Genomic DNA, 20,838 nt, shown 5'->3' on the forward strand with positions numbered 1-20,838 from the left:
AAAATAAAATAAATTTATGTAAACTTCTAATTTAATGTCAATAATAAAAATAAAATAAAAAAAAAAAACAAATTTTTGTTAATTAAATTTAATTAAATCCCAAAACTACTGAGCTCAGAAATTATTAATAATTAATTATTTGGATGTATGAAATTGGTATTAATTTTAAAATAAAACAATTATTAAATTAGAAATATTTCTTTAATTTTTATTATAATTTAATAAAAAATAAAAATATAATAATATTGCATTTCTGTTATTCAGAATTACAAAATTTTGGAGGTAATAATGTTGTTCGAAGACTGTAATTTTTTGGATGTTTACTAATATTAACACGAATAATAGAAAATACATTAATAACTTGTTCAACTTCATCTGTATTCCATTTAACAGTTATTGTTGGTATTGAATCATCATTTGTATAATTAACAGTAGCATCATTTTTAACATTTGATAATTCAATTTTAATTGTCATACCAACATGACACAGTATAGCATCAATACTTTGTTCCTTGATATACATAACAACGGCAAGTGTTTCAGTTGGTCCATTTTGTCCAACAAGTTGAGCAAAATATAACTCTGTACTTTTTTCTTGTGCATTTTTGGCATTATTCTTCATATGATTGCAATTATTTGCCAGCCTGTTAATTCAAAATAAACATCATCAGTAATTTGATAAATAATTGTTGCAAATAATAAAGTAAATATTAAATAAAAATACAATTTACCTTGTGCATAATTCTGATGACCAATCAGTTGGCATTGGTTCACCAGTCAATGACGAATACAATAATCTATGTACAATACAATCAGCATATCTTCTAATAGGCGATGTAAAATGTGTATAAAATGGTACATTTAATGCATAATGATGTAATAATAATTCATCATCCATATTACCAGAACAAATATAATTAGCTCTCATCATTGATTGTGCACATAATGTTTGTATAACCATCATTCTACTTTGTATAAAAAAATTTTCAACTTTAAATTCATCATTATCATCATCAATTGGTCTTAATTTTTCTATACTAGCTTGTAATTCACCAGCTGAATTTGTATTTAAATTAATACCAAAATTACGAAGACTATTAAATGTACGTGTTATATTAATTTCTTTTGGTGGATTATGATGACGTAATAATGCAGTATTTGGAAATTTTTTATAAATATGTTTAGCAACAGTCATATTTGCTAATAACATAAATTCTTCAATGAGATTATTACTATCAAGTCTTTCTTCAAGTTTATATGTTACTGGAAGTTTTGTTGATTCATCCAAAACAACATGAATTTTTGGCTGATCAATTTTTAATGCACCATCATTAAATCTTTTATTACGTAATATTTTTGATAATTTATATAAATCATTAACAATAATTGATAAGTCATTAATTTTATATCCATTTTTAATATTTAATTTATCATTAAATTCGTTAATTTTTAATTTATTATTATCAATTAATTTTTGTGCTTGTTCATATGACATTTGACATGATGAATTTATAATTGTTTTTGAAAATTTATGACTAATTATTTGTGCATCTGGTGTCATTTCCCATATTATTGAAAATCCAAGTTTATCATTACCAGGTGATAATGAACATAATTGACACAGCGATTTTGGTAACATATGATAAACTCTGTTAACTAAATAAATAGTTGTTGCACGTTTTGATATTCTCTCATTAATTTTTGTATTTGTTTTTAAAAAATGTGTAACATCAGCAATATGTACACCAACTTTATAATTTCCATTATTTAATTTTTCACATGATACAGCATCATCTAAATCAACAGCTGTTGCTGGATCAATTGTAAATATACAATTATTACGTAAATCTTCACGTTCTTTAAAATCATCATTTGATAGTTGATAATCAATTGATGGAATATCTTTCATTAATTCATCATCATATGGTGTTACATCAAGACCATTTTCTAATAATATTGCTTCTGTTTCAACATCAAAATCACCAATATTTCCAACAATTGATAATATTTTACCAGTACAAAAATTTGGAGCTGACCAATTTTTAATTTTAGCCATAAATATTTTATTTTTATCATAATTATCTGGTAATGTTTCTGTATCAATTGTTAATATTGGAAATTTTGGATCACGTGGACGAAATTTTATAACTTCATCATGATTTTCAAGTATACCAATAGCTTTTCTTGTATGTACTTTTTCTAAAATACAAACAACTTTTGCTGTTTTTTGATAATTACCATTTGATTTTTGTATCCAATTGGTTTTTTGTTTTAATTCAACAACAACAACATCTTTTTCCATTGCTCTATTTCTATCACGATAACCCTCAATCAGAATATCATCGTTAATATTTTTATCATCAATTGACACATATGCATAACGTGAAAATATATTATTTATTTTAATTGTTCCAGTAATATATTCTTTTTCTGTATTATTAATTTGTTGTTTTAATATTTTTTTCATTTCATTTCTTTTTATTGTTTTTGGAAATGTAAAATTATCATTATTTTTATCATTTTTATTATCGTTTTTTTTAATATCCATTTGTGATAAGCTTTTTACCAAATTATTATACAATTTTGATTCTTTTCTTTCAGGTGCTTTTTTTAATGTCTGAAATATTAAATAAATACATATTAATTATCAATTAATTTTAATAAAACAAATATTAATTTTTTAAATAAATAAATATTACTTTTTTCTTAAAACTGTTAGATGTTTTATTTTTTTTTGAATATGGAAAGTTTTCATTATTATTCCTTGATGAATCATCTTTAATTTTCTTGAATTTTTTATTTTTCATTTGTGATGATTTATCAACAAAATTTTGTTTTATTTCAGTTAATTTATTCCTTGAATTTTTATTATTAATTGTTTCAACTTTATCAGATAATTTTTTGCCATTTCTTGATCCTCTTTTACCACGACGGTTTTTTTTATCAAGAGGTTCCTGGACATTTGTCTTATCTTGAACTGAATCCTTATCCATTTTTAAATAGTATCTTTAAAAATCATAACAAATAACAAACAAATAATTATCAGTATTTATTCATCAAAAATCATTTTAATAATAATATAAATTTATATTCTTACCAATAAACAATTAAACTGTAGATGAAACAAAAATGACTCTCTAAATATGACACAAAAGTTTGTAATGAAATATTAATCACCTAATGACAAATTTATATTTCTTTTATTTTTAATTATTTATTATTATTTTGATGATGATTAATATTATTGATATTATTATTATTCTCGAGTTGATAAAAATGGCTGTCATATTACCACACCAAAAAAAAAAAAAAAACAAAGCTGGCAAAGAAGGCAACCATTTCAATGATGTTTTTGTAAAAGTTATTATATTTTTTTTTTTTGAAGTACTTCTAATTACACATACATAATCAATGGTTAAATTATAGCTGTATAAGTGACTGTATTGATGCGTCTTGTTACTGTCGGAATTTTACACTTGAATTAAATAAAATAGTGTTATTAATTAAAATAAATAAACTATATTAATATTATTTTAAAATAATAAATAAAAGTTTATACCTACATGTTAATACAAGCTACATATTAAATGAATACTAAGTATTTATAAAAAATAAAAAATAAATAATGTGACATTTTTATTGTCTTATTTTCAAAAAATATACACAAGTTAATTTTTTTTTTTTTTTCAATAAAATTGATAATTATAAATGAGAAAGAAAAAGATAATCAGTGCAGCATGTTTGACATAAATATATTGTAAAAATAATCATTGATCTAATATAAAGACATAATTGATTAATTTTTGTTGAAAATCAAGTGCCATATTTTGAAGGTTAACTTTATCATAAACTTGGCTAATTTAAAATAGAACAAAATACCTATATATTAAATTATATTAAGTTGAGTGATATATATTTTTTGTATTATTTATTCTATGCAACAGTTTGCTTTTATCTATTTTTTAATTAGTGATGAATAATAAGGAATGAGTAAGAAGGAAAAAAAATAATAATTGTGATGAGTTAGTTGAAATTAGTAGGAGACACATTAACATTTAAAACAAAAACAACAGTTAATATTTAAATTGATTCTTTAATTATTATTAAGCCAACAAAATATCAAGACAAATAATTTGTTAATCATGGCTGCACAATTTGATCAGTATGACAAAGCCAGGTAATAAATAAATAAAATACATAATAATTATTCATATAAATTAATTGATAAAAATATTTTTTTACAGTTGGTATTTTGGTGCAATGTCACGTCAAGATGCATCTGATTTATTGATGGGTGAAAAAGAAGGTGGAGTTTTTTTAGTACGTGACAGTACATCAATACATGGTGATTTTGTATTATGTGTTAGAGAAGACAGTAAAGTCAGTCACTATATTATCAATAAAATTCAACAGGCTGATCAAATACGTTATCGTATTGGTGATCAAATATTTCCAGATATACCAAATTTATTGGCATTTTATAAGTTACATTATTTAGATACAACACCATTAATTAGACCAGCACCCAAAAAAGTACAAAAACTTATTGCAAAATATGATTTTGAAGGAAATGATCCAGATGATTTGCCATTTAAAAAAGGTACCAATAATTGGCTATTGTCTTTATTTATTTAAAACATGATAATTTATATATAATATAATAATAATTTACAGGTGAAATATTGACAATTGTAACTAAAGATGAAGAACAATGGTGGACAGCAAAAAATAATCTTGGACAAACTGGATTAGTACCAGTACCATATGTTCAAAAATATGATGAGGATAGTTTAATAATTACAGAATTAAATAATACTAGACAAGATACATCAAGTAGTGGTAGTTCATCAGCATCAAATTCAATACCAATAGTAGTACCACCATCACAAGTAGATACACCACAACAACAACAACAAGTAACATCACGTCGTTCAAATATACAAAGAACATTACCAGCATTTGCTAAAGTTAAACAAGCACGTGTACCAAATGCATATGATAAAACAGCACTTAAATTAGAGGTTGGTGATATGATTAAAGTTACTAAAACAAATATTAATGGTCAATGGGAAGGTGAATTACATGGTAAAATTGGTCATTTTCCATTTACTCATGTTGAATTTGTTGATAATGAGACTGTCGATGATAATCAAGATATTTAAAGACATTATTTCTGCTTTTTTAAAAAATTATTATTATTATTAAACAGTAATTAGCTAATTAATTATTCTGTCATCATTATATTAATAATAATAGTAATAACAAAAAAAAATTAAAAGAGAAATAGAAAAATTAATAAAACATTAATGCAATAAAAATTATTATCATCTTTGTGTATGGGTTGTTGTTACCAAAACTAAAGACAAACATTGATTTGATAATTTAAAAAAAGAACAAAAAAAGAAAATAATAATAAACGTATAATATTTATAAAATAATAATTATATTTTTATTTTATTTTATTAATTTAAAATATTAATGTAATAATATTTAGAAATATTAGCGTGGATTTTAATCAATGTACAGAAATTCCATGTCGATATAATTTATATTTTTTAATAATCATTGCAAGATAATATTTAGTTGAGATATATATATTCAGAATAATAAATACTTGGCCATTGGAGATCTTCTTTTTTTCTTTTTCCAAACGAAAAGAAGACTTAAAAAAAAATAAATAAATATATAAACTTATAAATGTATAGTAGTTTGTTGTCTTCAAAGCCTTTTTTTTTTGGCTTTTTGCCATTAAAATGAGATGTCCTGTATGAAATGGATTAGTTTATTTTTTTTTCAACAAGTTTAGCTTGTCTTTAGACGAAAAATTTTATTAAAAAACAGTTAATTTATAATTTGTCATTTTATTTTTATTATCAATTTGAGATTAGATAATTTCATTGGATTGTAAATAAAAAAAATAAATTATAATGACTTGCTTACACATTTTTAATGACGCACAATATGCTAACAAATAATTTAAAAATAAATAAATATATTTACCCATTTTACTATGTTTTTTTTTTTTTATTCTAATTTTTAAAAGTAAACTTCTAGTCACATTTAAGTGATTGTTTTTTTGTGCAGGGTGTCTCACACTGCTGGTTTAAAAATGAAATATAAATATTTAAAAATTAATTTGAAATCAACAAGTCTCAAAATAAAAAAAAAAAAATTAGAATAAAATTAAGAAAAAAAATTTAAACTTCCAGAATTAATGGCCTCGATATAATAATAATTGTAATAAAAAAAAAAAACAATGTAATTTAGTTTATCAATCAAATATGTAATGTTAATTAATTCATTTTTTTTTTTTTTTTCCATTTTTCTTCTTCAAAATAGAACAATATATTTTTCACTTAATATTACAATAAATGTGTCAAATTTTTAATCCAAATTTCCTGTAGAAAAATTTAATTTAACTAAAAATTATTAAAATAGATTTTTTATATTTAAATATAATAAATGAAATATCTATACTATTGAATTTTTAATTTTTAATTATGATAAATATGTCATTCAAATGTAAGATATTAATTTTTCACTTTGCCAACTTTATACAATATAAATCAAGTATGAATTGTCAAAATCCTTTGGAATCAGAGAAAATAGTGAAAAAGGAAATGGCATTCTTTTAAAAGTTTAATTGACTGTAAATAATGATTTTAATTACTGTCTATCACTTCTTAAGCTGTTGTTCGATAATTCCTTCTTTTATTATTTAAAATTCAAGTGACTTTAAAATTCTAGACAAACAAAAAACTTTAATAATATTTTTAAAAAAAACCAACGATTAAGATGATGAAAGAACTATTAAACAAATAAAACAAAAAATTTATTTTCATATTTTAATTATTTTATCATCATCATGAGTTATATATGAGTTTGAATAAAAAAAAAAAACGACATTTTCAAGATCATTACAGTTACAAGAGCTCGTTGCCTTTCCCACATTAATCATTTATAATACGACGGGTTAATTGAATTGTGTTGTTTAGCTCAACCACATATCTTAAATTTGTATATATACACAAAAACTTTATACCAATATTACTAGTAACTTAAAAAATATAAATTTTATTTAAAAAAAAAAAATATTCAATATTAATATATTCAATTAATACTGACACGCAAATCGATCATTTAGTTTTTTACCCTTCCAACAAACTTTACTCATATATACTTTGACAAAAAACATTAAAACAACACAAAGTTTTTTTTTTTTTTTCAATTAAAAATATAATATTTAATTTTTTAAATTTATTTATCCACTTTATGAAAAATTTAATTTCATTATTATTATTTTACAAATCATAAAAAAGCTAGTGCTAAAGCATGTTGAATTTTTTTTTTTTAATAATATTAATGACCTCTTATGAATATCTACTTTGGATAATGAATCACAGTGTCTAATGGAAATTCATCAGATAATTTAGCATGATGAAAACATGATGAAAGACAATTTTGTAATGCTTTTGAATTATCTTTATTTGAAGTATGGTTTTTTTCTCATTTTATATATATTTTTTTTGTTTTTTAGTCTTTCATTTATATAAAATTATCTGGTATTGGACAAATGAACTTATTGATGTGTATGAGGTATTGTCTTTGTTCATATATTTAATTGTGCTCCACAGTGGTCGAGCTAACAACGTTGATTCTTGTAATTTTTATTTTTTTTTTTTATTTTTTCATTCTTTGTGTATTTGTAAAGCATCGAAGCCAATTGGTGCACTGTCATCATCAGGCAATTTTGTTACATTTTACCTACCTACGTATCTTGCAAAATGAAAAAAAAAATATTTAAAAATAAATAATATGTCTTCAAAGGAAATGAAAAAAAAAAATTTTTTTTATCAAAGACTGAATATAAAAGGTGAATGAAATGTGATAATTGTTAGGTTGCAATTTTCTGTAATTGACTATTGATTATTAATGATGAAAAAAAAATTAATCAATTAAAACATTTATGGATTATCGAAAAAATCTATTACAGTGAATTTTTGGTAGTAAAGAAATTATTTCTCAGTATAGAGTAGAGTATTTATATTATTTTTATTTACACGTTAAATTTTTACATCATTATTTTTATTTATAATCATGTTGATTAAAAAATTTTACTGTATTATTTATATATAAAATAAAAAAAAGAAAATATTACTAGTATAGTAATAAAAATTTCTTCAAGTATCTTTCAAGTAAAAAATAAAATAAATAAATAATAAATAAATATTAAAAAATAAGAAATCAAATATCATCAAGAAAGTAGTAGATTTTTCAAGTACATAAAAATAAAGTACTCATCAGATAAAATATGTCAACTTTTATTACAAATATACAAAAAAAAAAAAAAAAGCAACTTGTCAAAGTAAAGAAAAAATTAAAAATAATTTTTTCAAAAATAAATAAGATATTATTTATAAAAATAATAGATTGATACAAATTTTTTATTTATTTTAAAAATGAAACTTTTTCTGTATTTACAAAGTTTATATTTCCGTATTAAACATGTGATGTTTAAATAAAAAAAAATAATAAACTTGTGTGTTTTACAACATCATAAAACTCCTTGAATAATATTAAAAAAAAAAACAGGAAGAAAAAAAAAAAAAAACTAAATAAATAATTAAACAATAAAATAATATTTTTTTTTATTTTCTAAATTTTTGAATTTTACTTTTGAAAAGTATTGCGGGAAAAATGGTGCAATTTTCCATGCTCCAGGGTGAATTATACTTGAAATGAATATGACGTTTTTTTTTTTTAAAACTTACTTGATGGACCACAGAGTTTGTTACGTGAGATTTACGTTATTTAATTTTTTTTCTTAGCTTTAGTTTAACAAGAATTTGTTGGTTGAGTTTGTGATGAGTGAATAGAGAATGATAGACAAAAGTGAGATAAAATAAGTATATATATATGTAAAAAAAAAAAAAAAAATTAAAATTAGAGAAAGTAGCAGCTCGATGAAGATGCTGTGAAAGAAATCCCCTGTGGCATAGTCTTTTCTCAGGGCATAGAAAGAAGTAAAGAGGCGCAAGATGTACCCTAGAGAATTTCTTAGACGTCGTGTTTTAATGAGGTGAGACGTCGTTGCAAGTAAAGTACTATTCCGAAAGGAGATTTAAAGTTTAGCTGACTGTTTTTGGGCCTCTCTCTTATTTTACATTTTTTTTTTTTTTTTAACTTTTTTATTTTTACTATCGAATTCAACGTAAATAATATGCTAATCCCATTTTCTCTTCTTGCACTTTTCACTGTTACTAACTCTAATTTTTTTTTTATTGTCCTTCGACCAATTGTGTTAGTTTTTTTTTTTTTTTCATCACTGTCCATCACTTTGATTTTGTAACCATTTTCTGTCTCGATTTTTTATTCTTTTCTCACGTCTATTTTATGTATAATATGAACAATGGAAAAAAAAAGCTCAACGATAAGTCTAATGCATGTTTTTACGAAAATAAAAATATAATAAAATTAAAAAGTGTAGAGTAAAAACAAAGGAAAAAGTTTGGATTAGTTTGATACTATTTTCTTTTATTAGATAGAATTACATTCGAAGAAATTAATTTGATGGATTTAATTAATCAATTTTCTAGGAAATAAAAAATAAAAAATAATACTATTCTGATTTAATTATATTCATTATCATTTTATATTTCAATAATATTTTATGACAGTTGAAATGACAAAGATTTAATAATAAATTATAATAAATATATTCAAATTTTAATTTAATCAACAATGAACAAGTTTTTTTAATAAAAATTAATGCAGCTTATTAATGAAGTCAATATTTTCAGGTCACCAGGGGTCATCATAATTTTACCATAATTTTTTTTACTCTTATAATTCCTTTTTAAACTTTGAGCTTTTACCTGATTGATGGTTTAAAATATGCAATACATATTACATGGATTAAAAGTTTTTTTTACTAAAATTCTCAAGCCTTTGATCAAAGAGTAAAAATAAAAAATCTTTAATTTTTATTTTATTAAAAAATTTTTCATCAAGAGAAAAAAAAAAAAAAAAAAAAAAATTTTTAAAATAGTGATTTAGATTATCTAGTATAGTGACTTTTTCATCTTTTTTCCTGTTTCTTTTATTTTATTTTTTCAAGATATATATTCTGTTAAATCTCAGGATATTTTCATGTAAAACTTTTTATCCAGTGAAATTGGACATGGAAGAGAGGGCAAAAGAGATGTGGACGAGATGAAAAAGTAAATTTGAAAGTGAGCTAGAACATTGGTGGGGAAAAGAGGGTGGTTTACTGAAGTATAGGGGAGTAAGATGCGGATTGAAAACACACACACCTAGTGCAATATTTTCTCATAGAGGCTTTCATCAGAAAAAAAAAAAAAAAAATGATAAGAGAATATATAAAAATAAAAAAATCGTAAAAACAAAAAAGAAATATAAAGACTGAGTAAACAGAAATAAAAGTAAAAAAAAAAAAATATAAATAAATAATAAAAACGAAAATAGTACAGTAAAGTGTTGTATTATTGCAAGAAAAAAAAATATATATTTTAAAGTTTCAACAACCCTGCATAATTTATGGGTTTTTTTTTTTTTTTGCCTCCATCACCTGATATACAATATTTTTTCTTTCAACTCTTTCTGAATTATCCTATCAGTCAGTAAAATTTTAAATGAAAAAAATAGGCAAATCGATATATAGTACATGTGCATTATTTTTTTTTTTCATGATAATATATTTATTTGATATAAATACACGTGAAGACTGGATACCTCTTATATTTTTTTACGTATATATTTCCAAAAGAGATTTTATGTTTTTTTTTTTTTATACTTTATTTACTTTATTTTATTTAAGAGAATTTTTTTTCAGCACGATTTACGTTCACGGATTAGATATGACTTTTTTTTTTTATTTTTTCTTTTTATTATATTATTTTATTTATTTAGTTTTTTTTTTTTTTTGTTATTATGTTTTAGCAGGATATAGCATGTGCGGTGGTAGGTTTACTGTTGAGAGTGTATTTCATGGAATTTTTTATTTTTATATACATATATATGTACAGTGTCGTTTCCTTTTTGCACAAGGTTAGATAAAAAGAGCGCGATAAATATTTTTAGCAGACACTGACTTGATAAGCGCAACGACGACAGTCGGTGGTCTACGTGATTTGAAAAATAATAGACTCACTAGTTTTTTTTTTTTTTTTTTTGTTTTTCCTCTTCTCATTCTATTCTTTATTCTATTCTTTTTTTTCTTCACTTGATTTTGAGCTTTTTTTAGCTTTCATTTATTTCTTCAAATGCATCTTTATTTTTTCGAAAATTTTACATGGAACATTGTGCGTGGTTGATTTATAAAGGGATACAAACATAAAAATTTTGAACGTGCAAATTTTCTGTTCAGATTGCATCAGGTGGATAAAATATTTTCAACTTTAAAATTATTGAATTGTTTTTAATTTAAAAAATAATAATAAATGTTGTAATAAATGAAAAAATAAATATAATATATATTTTGATAAATATAATTATCAATTTACATTGAATATAAAATTTCATATATATTTTATTTTTTCATTGTTTATATGAATGAAAAATTTTTTATTTTAAAAATATTAGTTGTATTGTTATTTCATCATAGAGGGTTGTAACCCTTGAAGGGTCAATTACAGGGTAGTTCTTTTTTAATGACTAATTAATCGTTGAAAAATAATTTAACGATTAATAATTTGAATTGAAATATCTATATATAATTTCAATATAGTTATTCAGAATAAATTTTTATTATTACTTTTGTTTTTGTTGAAAAATAAAAATGCAATTTCTCAAGGGAATTTATATTTCTGGCATGTTTTGACAGGAAGAAAAATTCCCAGTTGGGCATAGAAGTTTGTTTTTTTTTTTTCCTGAAATTGAGACAAAAAAAAAAAAAACAAGGAAATTTATATGTACATAAATAAATTTGACATTGAAGCGAGATAAATTTTAAGTTAATCGACAAATTGAGGCATGAAATAAGATTATGAGGATAATTATTGTAAGAGCCTTCAGCCTAGTAACAATCAATCAAGGAACGTACCTTTGTTGGGGTATTGATAAGTGACGATAACTCGAGACAATATTTCGGATATATATGATGAAACCACACCTAACAAATTCCAACTCGTTACATCACCAAAAAGTATATAAAAAAATAAATAACAATAGCAAAAAAAAGAGCGGTAAAAGTGCACTTATAATTGTTTTTTTTTAAATACAAATTTTTATATTTTATTTTTACAATTATAACAAAAGTGATTTAAAAAACAAAAAAACAAACAAATCAATAATACTTTATTTTACCATTTATTTTAATCACCAATAAAGAAAAAAAAAAAAAGCACACACACAATAAACCATAAAAAAAAAAAAATAGAATAAAACAAATAAAATCATAAAATTGAATTTCAAAAAAATAATAAAATAAAAAAACTTTTAAATAACTTTTTATTTTTAAATTCGTTGCTCAATCGTTAACAGAAATTTATGGAATAATGTAAGACCCGTCAATCGAAATATCCATTATTCACTAATAAATTTAAAAACTTATTTTGACCATTTTAATATTTTATTATCAAATTTCATATACAATTATCAAATATATATTCAAGCATAAATTTATATAATACTCAATATAAAATGATAATAATTAAAGACAATATAAAATACCTCTCAATATAATCCAAAATAATGGAATGATTTATAGACATGATGATGTAAGTGATCAGACTAAAATAATTAAGTTAAAAAATAAAAATTCTTTTGTTATTATTTTAACAATTATTGTGCTTAATTCTTGCATGATTATCATTGCTATTGTTGTTCATTTAATTATCATTTTAATAATAATTTTATTTTTAAAATAATGTGACTGTATAAATAGTAGAAATGTCGTTGAAAAAAAAGCTCACTCAACTTACCATGTTTATGTTCTCATTGAGATAAGCCGTAAGAGTTGTGCTTTTTTTTTATTTTTTTTACTCGCTTTTCACTTTTCACATGCTTACCAATCCTTTTCAACTGTCCCCTACTTAGACAGATATATACATACAATTCACACAGTTATATAGTATATATGTGCTTTGGAATTTTTTGTATTTTTCTACTTTTCACACCTTGTTGAATAGTGTCTTCATCTTTTGAAAAAAAAAACTCAACGTAAGAGCATATACTTGACGAAAGAGATGTACTCTTACTTACACCTTTCGACCTTCAATTTATCTTTTTGTCTATTTTTTTATTTTGTTGAAAAAAAGTGAGACGGTATTATATTCCCGTTTACCACTTTGACTCTTTTTTTTTTTTTTATTCACTCACATATACTTACACATTTTATTTTCTCATGTTTTCTTGTTTTAGTCTAGTGTCCATTTTGGATCACCTCTTCAACTGCAATTCTCTTATTCCCACATTTTTTTTTACTATCACAATATTATCATGTTTATGAAATGATAAAATGAAAATAAAAAAAAATACATTAGTAAATGATATAGTTTTTTATTTATTTAATTTACTTAAATTATTTATATTTTTTTATATATTCATAGAATTTTTTGAGGATTTAAATGTTATATTATAATTTTTTTTCATCTATTTAGGTTTTTTATATTTATTTTGTATTTTAGGGTGGTGTATTCATGTGATATAAAATAGATTTTTTATCCCAATGGAAAATGCACGTGTGGTTATAGTTATTCCTAAGGGTATACAAGTATTTTTGATATATATTCACTTTATTCTGTCTCATGTTAAATAAAGTATAAAAGCTATAAACATTGAGTCACATATTCTTGCATGAAAACTATATATTACATCAAAGTTTATAAATTTAATTAATGTAACTTTATAATATAATAAAATTAATTTACATTTTTTATTTATTTTTAAATAAACATGAAAAAAAAAATACTTAAGAAATAAAAATAATCATTAACACTAGTCTATTTAAATTAATCAAGAGTTTTTATTTTGTTTGTTATTATTTATGTATTTTTTTTTTTCATTATTAAATTGAGGTGAATTGTATTTTTTTTTATATTGATCATCAGGGCTTGTGGATTTACGTTAAAGGGAATTTCGCAGTCTCGGGATTACGTGGGCTGAAATATAAAACGGTGCAATTAATTTCTCGACTACTTGAATTTTTAGCTGACAGTTGGAGAGTGTACAGAGTTAAAAAAAAAAAAAACTGAAAAAAAAATGAATGAGAGTAAAAAAAAGTGGGAATAAAGGTTCAATGTGTGTTTAGTTTGGAGGTATATATATATTTATTTATATTTCAAAGTAAATTTGTTCATGCTTTTCACGAAAATTCACATCAGTCAATGGCAGTCACTCTTGACAAATGTTTATAAACATGTAAAAAAAAAAACAAGAAGTTGTATCTAAAAGTTGAGATCGTAAGGTCCTTCTTTCTATTCACAATTTTTTCTTTTATTTATTTAATTTGTTGTGCTTTATTTATTTCTCTTTAAAATCCTCTTTATTTAGTGTAAAATTAGGTTACGCATCATTTCAACTGACATGTGAAAAAAATACTCATAGCCTATTGTGCCATTTGCAATTATACTCAATGAACAACGTGATATATATATTTTTTTTTTCACTTTATTTTGCTTTATGTCAATCAAGTTTTAACATCTATAAAAAATAAAAATATATTGTAAAAATACCTCATCAAATGTAATGAAAAAAAAACACTAAAAAAAGATCAAAATAATTTTCACTATGTACAAATGTATTTTAATTTATTAAATATTTATTTTTCATAAAAGAATTATTTGTTAATTTTGGTATAATTAAAAATAATTTGGGCATTTATATTTGGCTAATTTTTAGCTTTATCAAAAGGTCAGTTTTAATGACATTTGATGGGTGATTAAAGAGGAAAAAAAAATACAGTTATCATTGAATTGAAAAATCAGGAAATATGCCCTGAAAATAATATGGTTAAAATATAAAAATTAAAAATAAAAAAATTTAAAAAACCACACGATCAGTTGAGAGAGGAATATTATTATTATTATTTTTTTTTATGTTCTTCTCAGCACTTCGGGGTATTATTTAAATTGGAATTACTTTTCTCATTATAGTTCAACGAAGGGGAAAATCTTTTTTCTTATTCACGTTCTTACTTTTATAATTTACGTTGGTAAAGAGGCGAGATAGAGAGACCAATAGACTATACGAAGAACAAAAAAAATAAAATAAAAAATCTAAAAGATTAATCTTTGACAGATGGTCAAGTTTTTTTTTCCTTTATTTTCGTTAATTTTTTTTTTTTCTATTATTATATATTTTTTATATCTTAAACTCAATAATTTACAGTAAAAGAAAATTGAAAAATAAAAAAAAAAAAAATTATTTTCAATCAGGTTAATAATAAAATTAAAATTTTATTTATTTTTATATAAAAAATTCTTTAATTATATTATGTTACATTTATAAATTGACATTTTCATCAATAATTTAAAATTAAATATTTAAATATTCATAAATTTTACTTATTTAAAAAAAATCAATTTTCATAAAATTTAGTTATTTTTATAAATTGCTTGACTATACATAGGTAAATCCTAACGTGTCAGAATAATTTACATGAGAAAAATCAAAAATAGCATGCAACTGTTTTATAAAGAAAGAAAAAAAAAAAAAATAATGAAATAAAAAAAAACATTCAGGTCAGGATGTGTACAAGTATTTTTACATACTTCAAGTTCAATTTTCTCATTTTTTATATATACATTTTTTTTTTTCATTATTTTTCATTTTCATCATTTTATTTACAATATTTTCTGTTGTTGTATTTCATCGAATACACGCCAAATATAAACAAGTAAATATAAGATCTTGTGCATCTTATCGAATTCCAATAACCAACAATAATATGAAAAATAATAAAAAAAAAAAAATATTACATTTACTATTCATTCACGTAAACATAAAATTTTGTTGAATACAGTGTGAATATGTCGGTAAATATAGAATTGTCCAATGGGTGAAAATGTAGATTACAAAGTAATGTTTGGAAAATGAGAAACCACCGAAACCAGACTTCATTTTCTTCGATAAGACTCGTGTGTCTTTTTGTATCTTTCATTTATTTTTATCTATCTATATATATATATTTTTACTTTTTCCTTGCAAACCCCTTTTTCACATTATTTTTTCATTGTTTTTTTTTTTTTCTATTCTGTTGAATCTTTCTACACCTCGTTTCCCGAGAGAGAAAGGGCTTGAAGATAATGCAAGTCACAATGACATACAGTGTCCAGTGTCCTATGAAGTCCATTCGTGAGTAATCTGCAAAAAAAAAATTAAAAAAAGCACATAAAGAAGAAGAAAAAGAAGATGAAAAAAAAAAAAAAAATTAAATTAAAAAAAAAGCAGCAAACAAACATGAGAGAAGAAGTAAGACAGACTTCCGGTTACTCCAAGTGTGCACAATCGCTTTCATTCCATCAAAAAATATGTGGTAAATGTGTGTGTGTGTGTGTGCGTGTTTTATGTTTTTTTATTTTTTTTTTGTGTATGTGAACTCATCATTTCTCAACGCGTTGGCTCGACTCAATGTACCGGTATAAAATCGCTGACTTATGACTAAAATCATACCCTCTGATTCTTTTTTATTTTTTTTTTTCATAATCTTTACCCATTCCAATTCTCGACCTTTCATAGTATCACCACTAATGCCACAAACATTCACCTCCTCAACCTTTTAACCCTTTTTCTCTCATTCCTTTTTATTCAACCCTTTTACCACCTCATTCCTATATAACTGTCTCGTCGTCGTCGGCGTTGTCATCGTTGTCGTTTGCTTTTCCTCTCTCCCTTTCTCTCTCTCTATTTTTCTACGTTTACTATCAGCAACCTACAACCTCAATTCTTTTACATTGTACCCAGATTTTAGCGATTAATTTTCCAACCATTGTACTATCCACGATGCTGCACACTCCGCATTCTCATTGGCAAACAGATCACAATGGCGGGGTATTAAAAAATATCCCCTGTAATGGGCGACTAATGCTCAATGTATACATATATAAAAGTTATGAAAATAATAAAAAAAAAAAAAAGAATTATATTCAATCAGCAAAATCGTTTTTTTTTTTCAATATAATTTATCATTATTATTATTTATTTTTAATAAATTATTTGTTTACGTTATATTATAAAATATTTTATGAATTTTGAATGATTATTTTTAATTTTTTAATTTATGTGTGTAAAATATAAAAAAAAATATTTTTAATTTCCTTTTTTTTTTTCATCAATGTCACACTGATTTTTATAATTATTATAAAACTTTTATCTTTTTTATTTTCAGTCTTATTTACCACACACATCGTGTTTTGATTTTTTTTTTATATTTTTTTTTTTAGCCTACGGAATAGTAATATAACAACCCACAAATGTCATATGACAAGTATAAACTTGTCATATTGTTCTACATTTATCTGTTGACCGCAACACAGTGACCAAAAAAAAGTGTCAAAATATTCAAATTTAAAAACCACGTTAATTGAAAAAACAAAGAGAAAAAAAAAAAAGTAATTACCACACACAATGATTAATTATAAAATAATAAAAAATTCTTAATAATATATTTTGTATTTTTTCATTAAAACGAGAGATATGATAAATAAAAATTTTTGTTTGAATAAAATACAAAATAAATATTCAGTTTGGTTTTAGCGCGAACAGTGTAACCCCATAAAATGCAAAGGTTTCAGTGAGATTGAAATCGTAATGTCACGATGTTTGCAATCCTCCTATTTTTTAGTTCTTTTTTTTTTTTTGTTTTTTCATCTCCCCACTCAAACATTCGTTTATCCTTATATATGACTTGTATAAGCAGGCCAATGCTACACCCTCTTGAGTCTTACAATATTCATATATGTTTTGGTTATGTATTTGTCTTAATATAGATACATATTTTTTAATATATAGGTATATTATTTTTTGTGTGATATAGCTGTATGTATATGTATATATTTTTTTCTTTACAGTGTCTTTAAGCGGTTAGAAGAAACTCATGTTGTTTCAGCACTCTGTGACTTTATATATATGTATTTTTGTTATATAGAATTAGACAACATAACTTTATGGTATATGTGTATTGTCATAAAGTGTCGGTACACAGTATTGCACACGTGTTTGGGACGTCCCGTATCTATATGACATTGTACTTGTATACATCTAAATATGTAACTCATATATTCATTTGCTTATGTACTTTATTACATTAAAAAATATATTTTTTATATATATATATACTTTATATATATATTACAATATCATCTTGAATTAACACTCTATTATTATTTTATTATGTTTTTATTTCAACTGAATATATATTCTATGAGTTAAATTGAAAAATACAATTTGAGGTCTGACACTGCTTGACTTGTACTACTGAAATTTGTAATGTCATGCTAATTTTTTATTCTTAAATTTATCCTAGATAGAATAATTTTATTTATTTTTGTTTAATTGTTTAATTTAGTTTTTTAATTATTATTGTTAAAGTATAGAATAATTTTTGTATGATTAAATAATTTTTTATTAATTTTAAAGGTCAAATTGGCATTGATTGTACAATTTTTTATATAAAAATTTTAACTAGCATAATTATTGAATGACAAAATAACTCCAACAAATTGATAAAAAAAATTTTGCTCTGGTATATAAAAATTAACTTTTATAAAAGTTTTTTATATTTTTTCAACAACATCCATAACAAATTATTATTTTATCCGCTACCAAAATTTCAAGCATCACCACCTGAGTAAATAAAAAAATAAAATAACAAATATATCATCATTATTTTAAAGAAAGCTTGTCCCCTGTATTTTTTTTTTTTTTTTAACTGTATAATCGTAAATAAAGTTTACAAAAAAAAATATATATAAATAAAAATTATATAGTATTAAAAAACGGGAAAAAAAAAAAATTAATAAATAATGTGTCTGAAAAATATTTGCCTGACAAGTGACGTAAAAAAGTTTTTTGTTGGTTTTGGTAAAATGAGTTGAAAAGAATATACATGTAAATATGTATATATATAAAAAATAAACACAATAAAGTGAGGTGTGTTGTTCGGTTGACTTAAAAACTCAAAAAATATAATATTTCGATGATATGCCGAACGTTGAAACAGCTGGGACACATGAGAAAGTATCTTTTGCGTCATACAAGATTTTCAAAGTAAAAATTGTACTAGTGGTATATATTTATATATATAAAATAGTAAATGTTATAAAGCGCAAGAAGTAAAAGAGAGCAAGTCACAATGCCCGGATATAGATAGACTATATAGTGTATGAAATGGAATGAGTAGTTGGGAGTTGGGAGGAATGTTATGGCTAGTAGCAAAACAGCTGGCACATACTGGCGACAGCTCGCCCATCACTAACTCAACCTCGCCATGTGCAACTCCCCTCAGATACAAACTTCATTGATGTTGGGTGAAAAGAATGGTATGAGATTGGGTAACTTAAGGAATATATCCGGGCATAACTGAGTGAGCCAAGAGGTAAAATGAGGGAGAATAAAATTGAAAAAAAAAAAAAGTTAGAAACGAAACGAAACGAAAAAAAAAATAACAAAGAGACTATGAAATAAAAAAAGAAAAAAAAAAAATTGAAAACACAATATAAAACCTCAGTCCGAAACATAAGGATCAAGAGGTCGGTTCAACAATTTTTCATCTTTTCCTCGTTTCAATAAGAAAGGCAAAAAAAAGTATAGAAAAAAATAAATAAAAAAAAAATGAACCAACTGTCCTTTATGTAAGTGGAAGTTGGGGAAAATATATATAAAAAGAAAAGGGATACTATGGTGAATAGTGGAAGACGTAAAGATGACAACTTTTTGACAAGGACTCTCAAAACAAATTTAAGGACTTCATTTTCGAAGAATCTGTTAAATTTTCAGGGGTGGCACAGATGTTTCTTGATATATCATTTGAAAAAATATTTGTTTTATATCAAATTATCGTTTTTATTATTATTATTTTTATAAATATTTTACATTTACACTTTTATCTTCAATTCTTTTTTTTTTTTAAAATTATTATTACATGTAAAAATATTTATTATTTAGTATTCTTTGTTTTTAGATTGGCTGACTATTCAGTTTTTATGACTACTTGAAATTTAAATAAATGATTGACGACAGAATTGTGCTCATGATTATTTAGAAAGACTAAAATTCATTGGTAGGATACTTGAAGATTATAAACATCAAAGTGCTTAGTAGAGTGCAGAATAGTCTGTTTAATTTAATGCCTTGAGCTTTCTATCAATGGATGCACTTGTACTTGCATCAAGATCTTTGATCGTTTGGTTTATCATTTCTAATCTTCAGTATTATGTAAAATATATGTTGAGTTAATCAAAATTTTGATGGAATGTTTCATCATTTGAATATGTCTGAATAAATTTATAAATTATGTTTAAAAAAAAATTTTTTAATTTAATTTTTTTTTCAATTTATCAATTTATGATTATTAAAAATAAATAAATATATAAATAAAATTGTATTTTAACCACATGGTATTTTTTATTGAGTCTTTAATCAGATTTTTCGATTGGATAGTCCGTAGGGAAATTTTCGATCCAGTTAAAATCTCAAAGATCAAATGTAACCGTGAAAAAAATAAAATCTCTTTTCTCAAGGGTTTTCAAGATTTTTTAAAAAAAATTCTTTTTAAACTTTAATATAAATCATACATTTATTAAAATTATATATATAAAATAATTAATAATTTAAGAATAAAAAAATAAATATTTTTTATTACAAATAAATTTTTTTATT

General features: G+C 23.0%; 2 protein-coding genes across 2 annotated transcripts; one reads left to right on the forward strand and one right to left on the reverse strand.

Annotated features, from left to right (window-relative positions):
* Positions 1–182: 182 nt before the first annotated feature.
* LOC122852674 (DIS3-like exonuclease 2) lies at positions 183–3,222 on the reverse strand. The gene is made up of 4 exons (XM_044152596.1): positions 3,098–3,222; positions 2,700–3,006; positions 732–2,617; positions 183–644 (listed from the first exon to the last, which is right to left on the reverse strand). The coding sequence occupies exons 2-4, from the start codon at positions 2,991–2,993 to the stop codon at positions 257–259; spliced, it is 2,568 nt and encodes an 855-aa protein (XP_044008531.1). The 5' UTR covers positions 2,994–3,006; positions 3,098–3,222; the 3' UTR covers positions 183–256.
* Positions 3,223–3,422: 200 nt separating this feature from the next.
* On the forward strand, positions 3,423–6,474 carry LOC122852675 (adapter molecule Crk). The gene is made up of 3 exons (XM_044152598.1): positions 3,423–4,177; positions 4,245–4,600; positions 4,675–6,474. Exons 1-3 carry the CDS (start codon positions 4,143–4,145, stop codon positions 5,160–5,162), a joined length of 879 nt encoding a protein of 292 aa, XP_044008533.1. The 5' UTR covers positions 3,423–4,142; the 3' UTR covers positions 5,163–6,474.
* The last annotated feature ends 14,364 nt before the right edge of the window (positions 6,475–20,838 follow it).

Source organism: Aphidius gifuensis, linkage group LG3 (assembly GCF_014905175.1).
Source record: "Aphidius gifuensis isolate YNYX2018 linkage group LG3, ASM1490517v1, whole genome shotgun sequence".
NCBI lineage: Eukaryota > Metazoa > Arthropoda > Insecta > Hymenoptera > Braconidae > Aphidius > Aphidius gifuensis.

Coding starts and splice junctions, on each gene's coding strand:
- LOC122852675 (XM_044152598.1), top strand. CDS start 4,143: ATGGCTGCACAATTTGATCAGTATGACAAAGCCAG. Junction 4,178..4,244: donor GATCAGTATGACAAAGCCAG/GTAATAAATAAA, acceptor ATTTTTTTACAG/TTGGTATTTTGGTGCAATGT. Junction 4,601..4,674: donor TGATTTGCCATTTAAAAAAG/GTACCAATAATT, acceptor AATAATTTACAG/GTGAAATATTGACAATTGTA.
- LOC122852674 (XM_044152596.1), bottom strand. CDS start 2,993: ATGGATAAGGATTCAGTTCAAGATAAGACAAATGTCCAGGAACCTCTT. Junction 2,618..2,699: donor CTAACAGTTTTAAGAAAAAA/GTAATATTTATT, acceptor TTAATATTTCAG/ACATTAAAAAAAGCACCTGA. Junction 645..731: donor TCATCAGAATTATGCACAAG/GTAAATTGTATT, acceptor TTGAATTAACAG/GCTGGCAAATAATTGCAATC.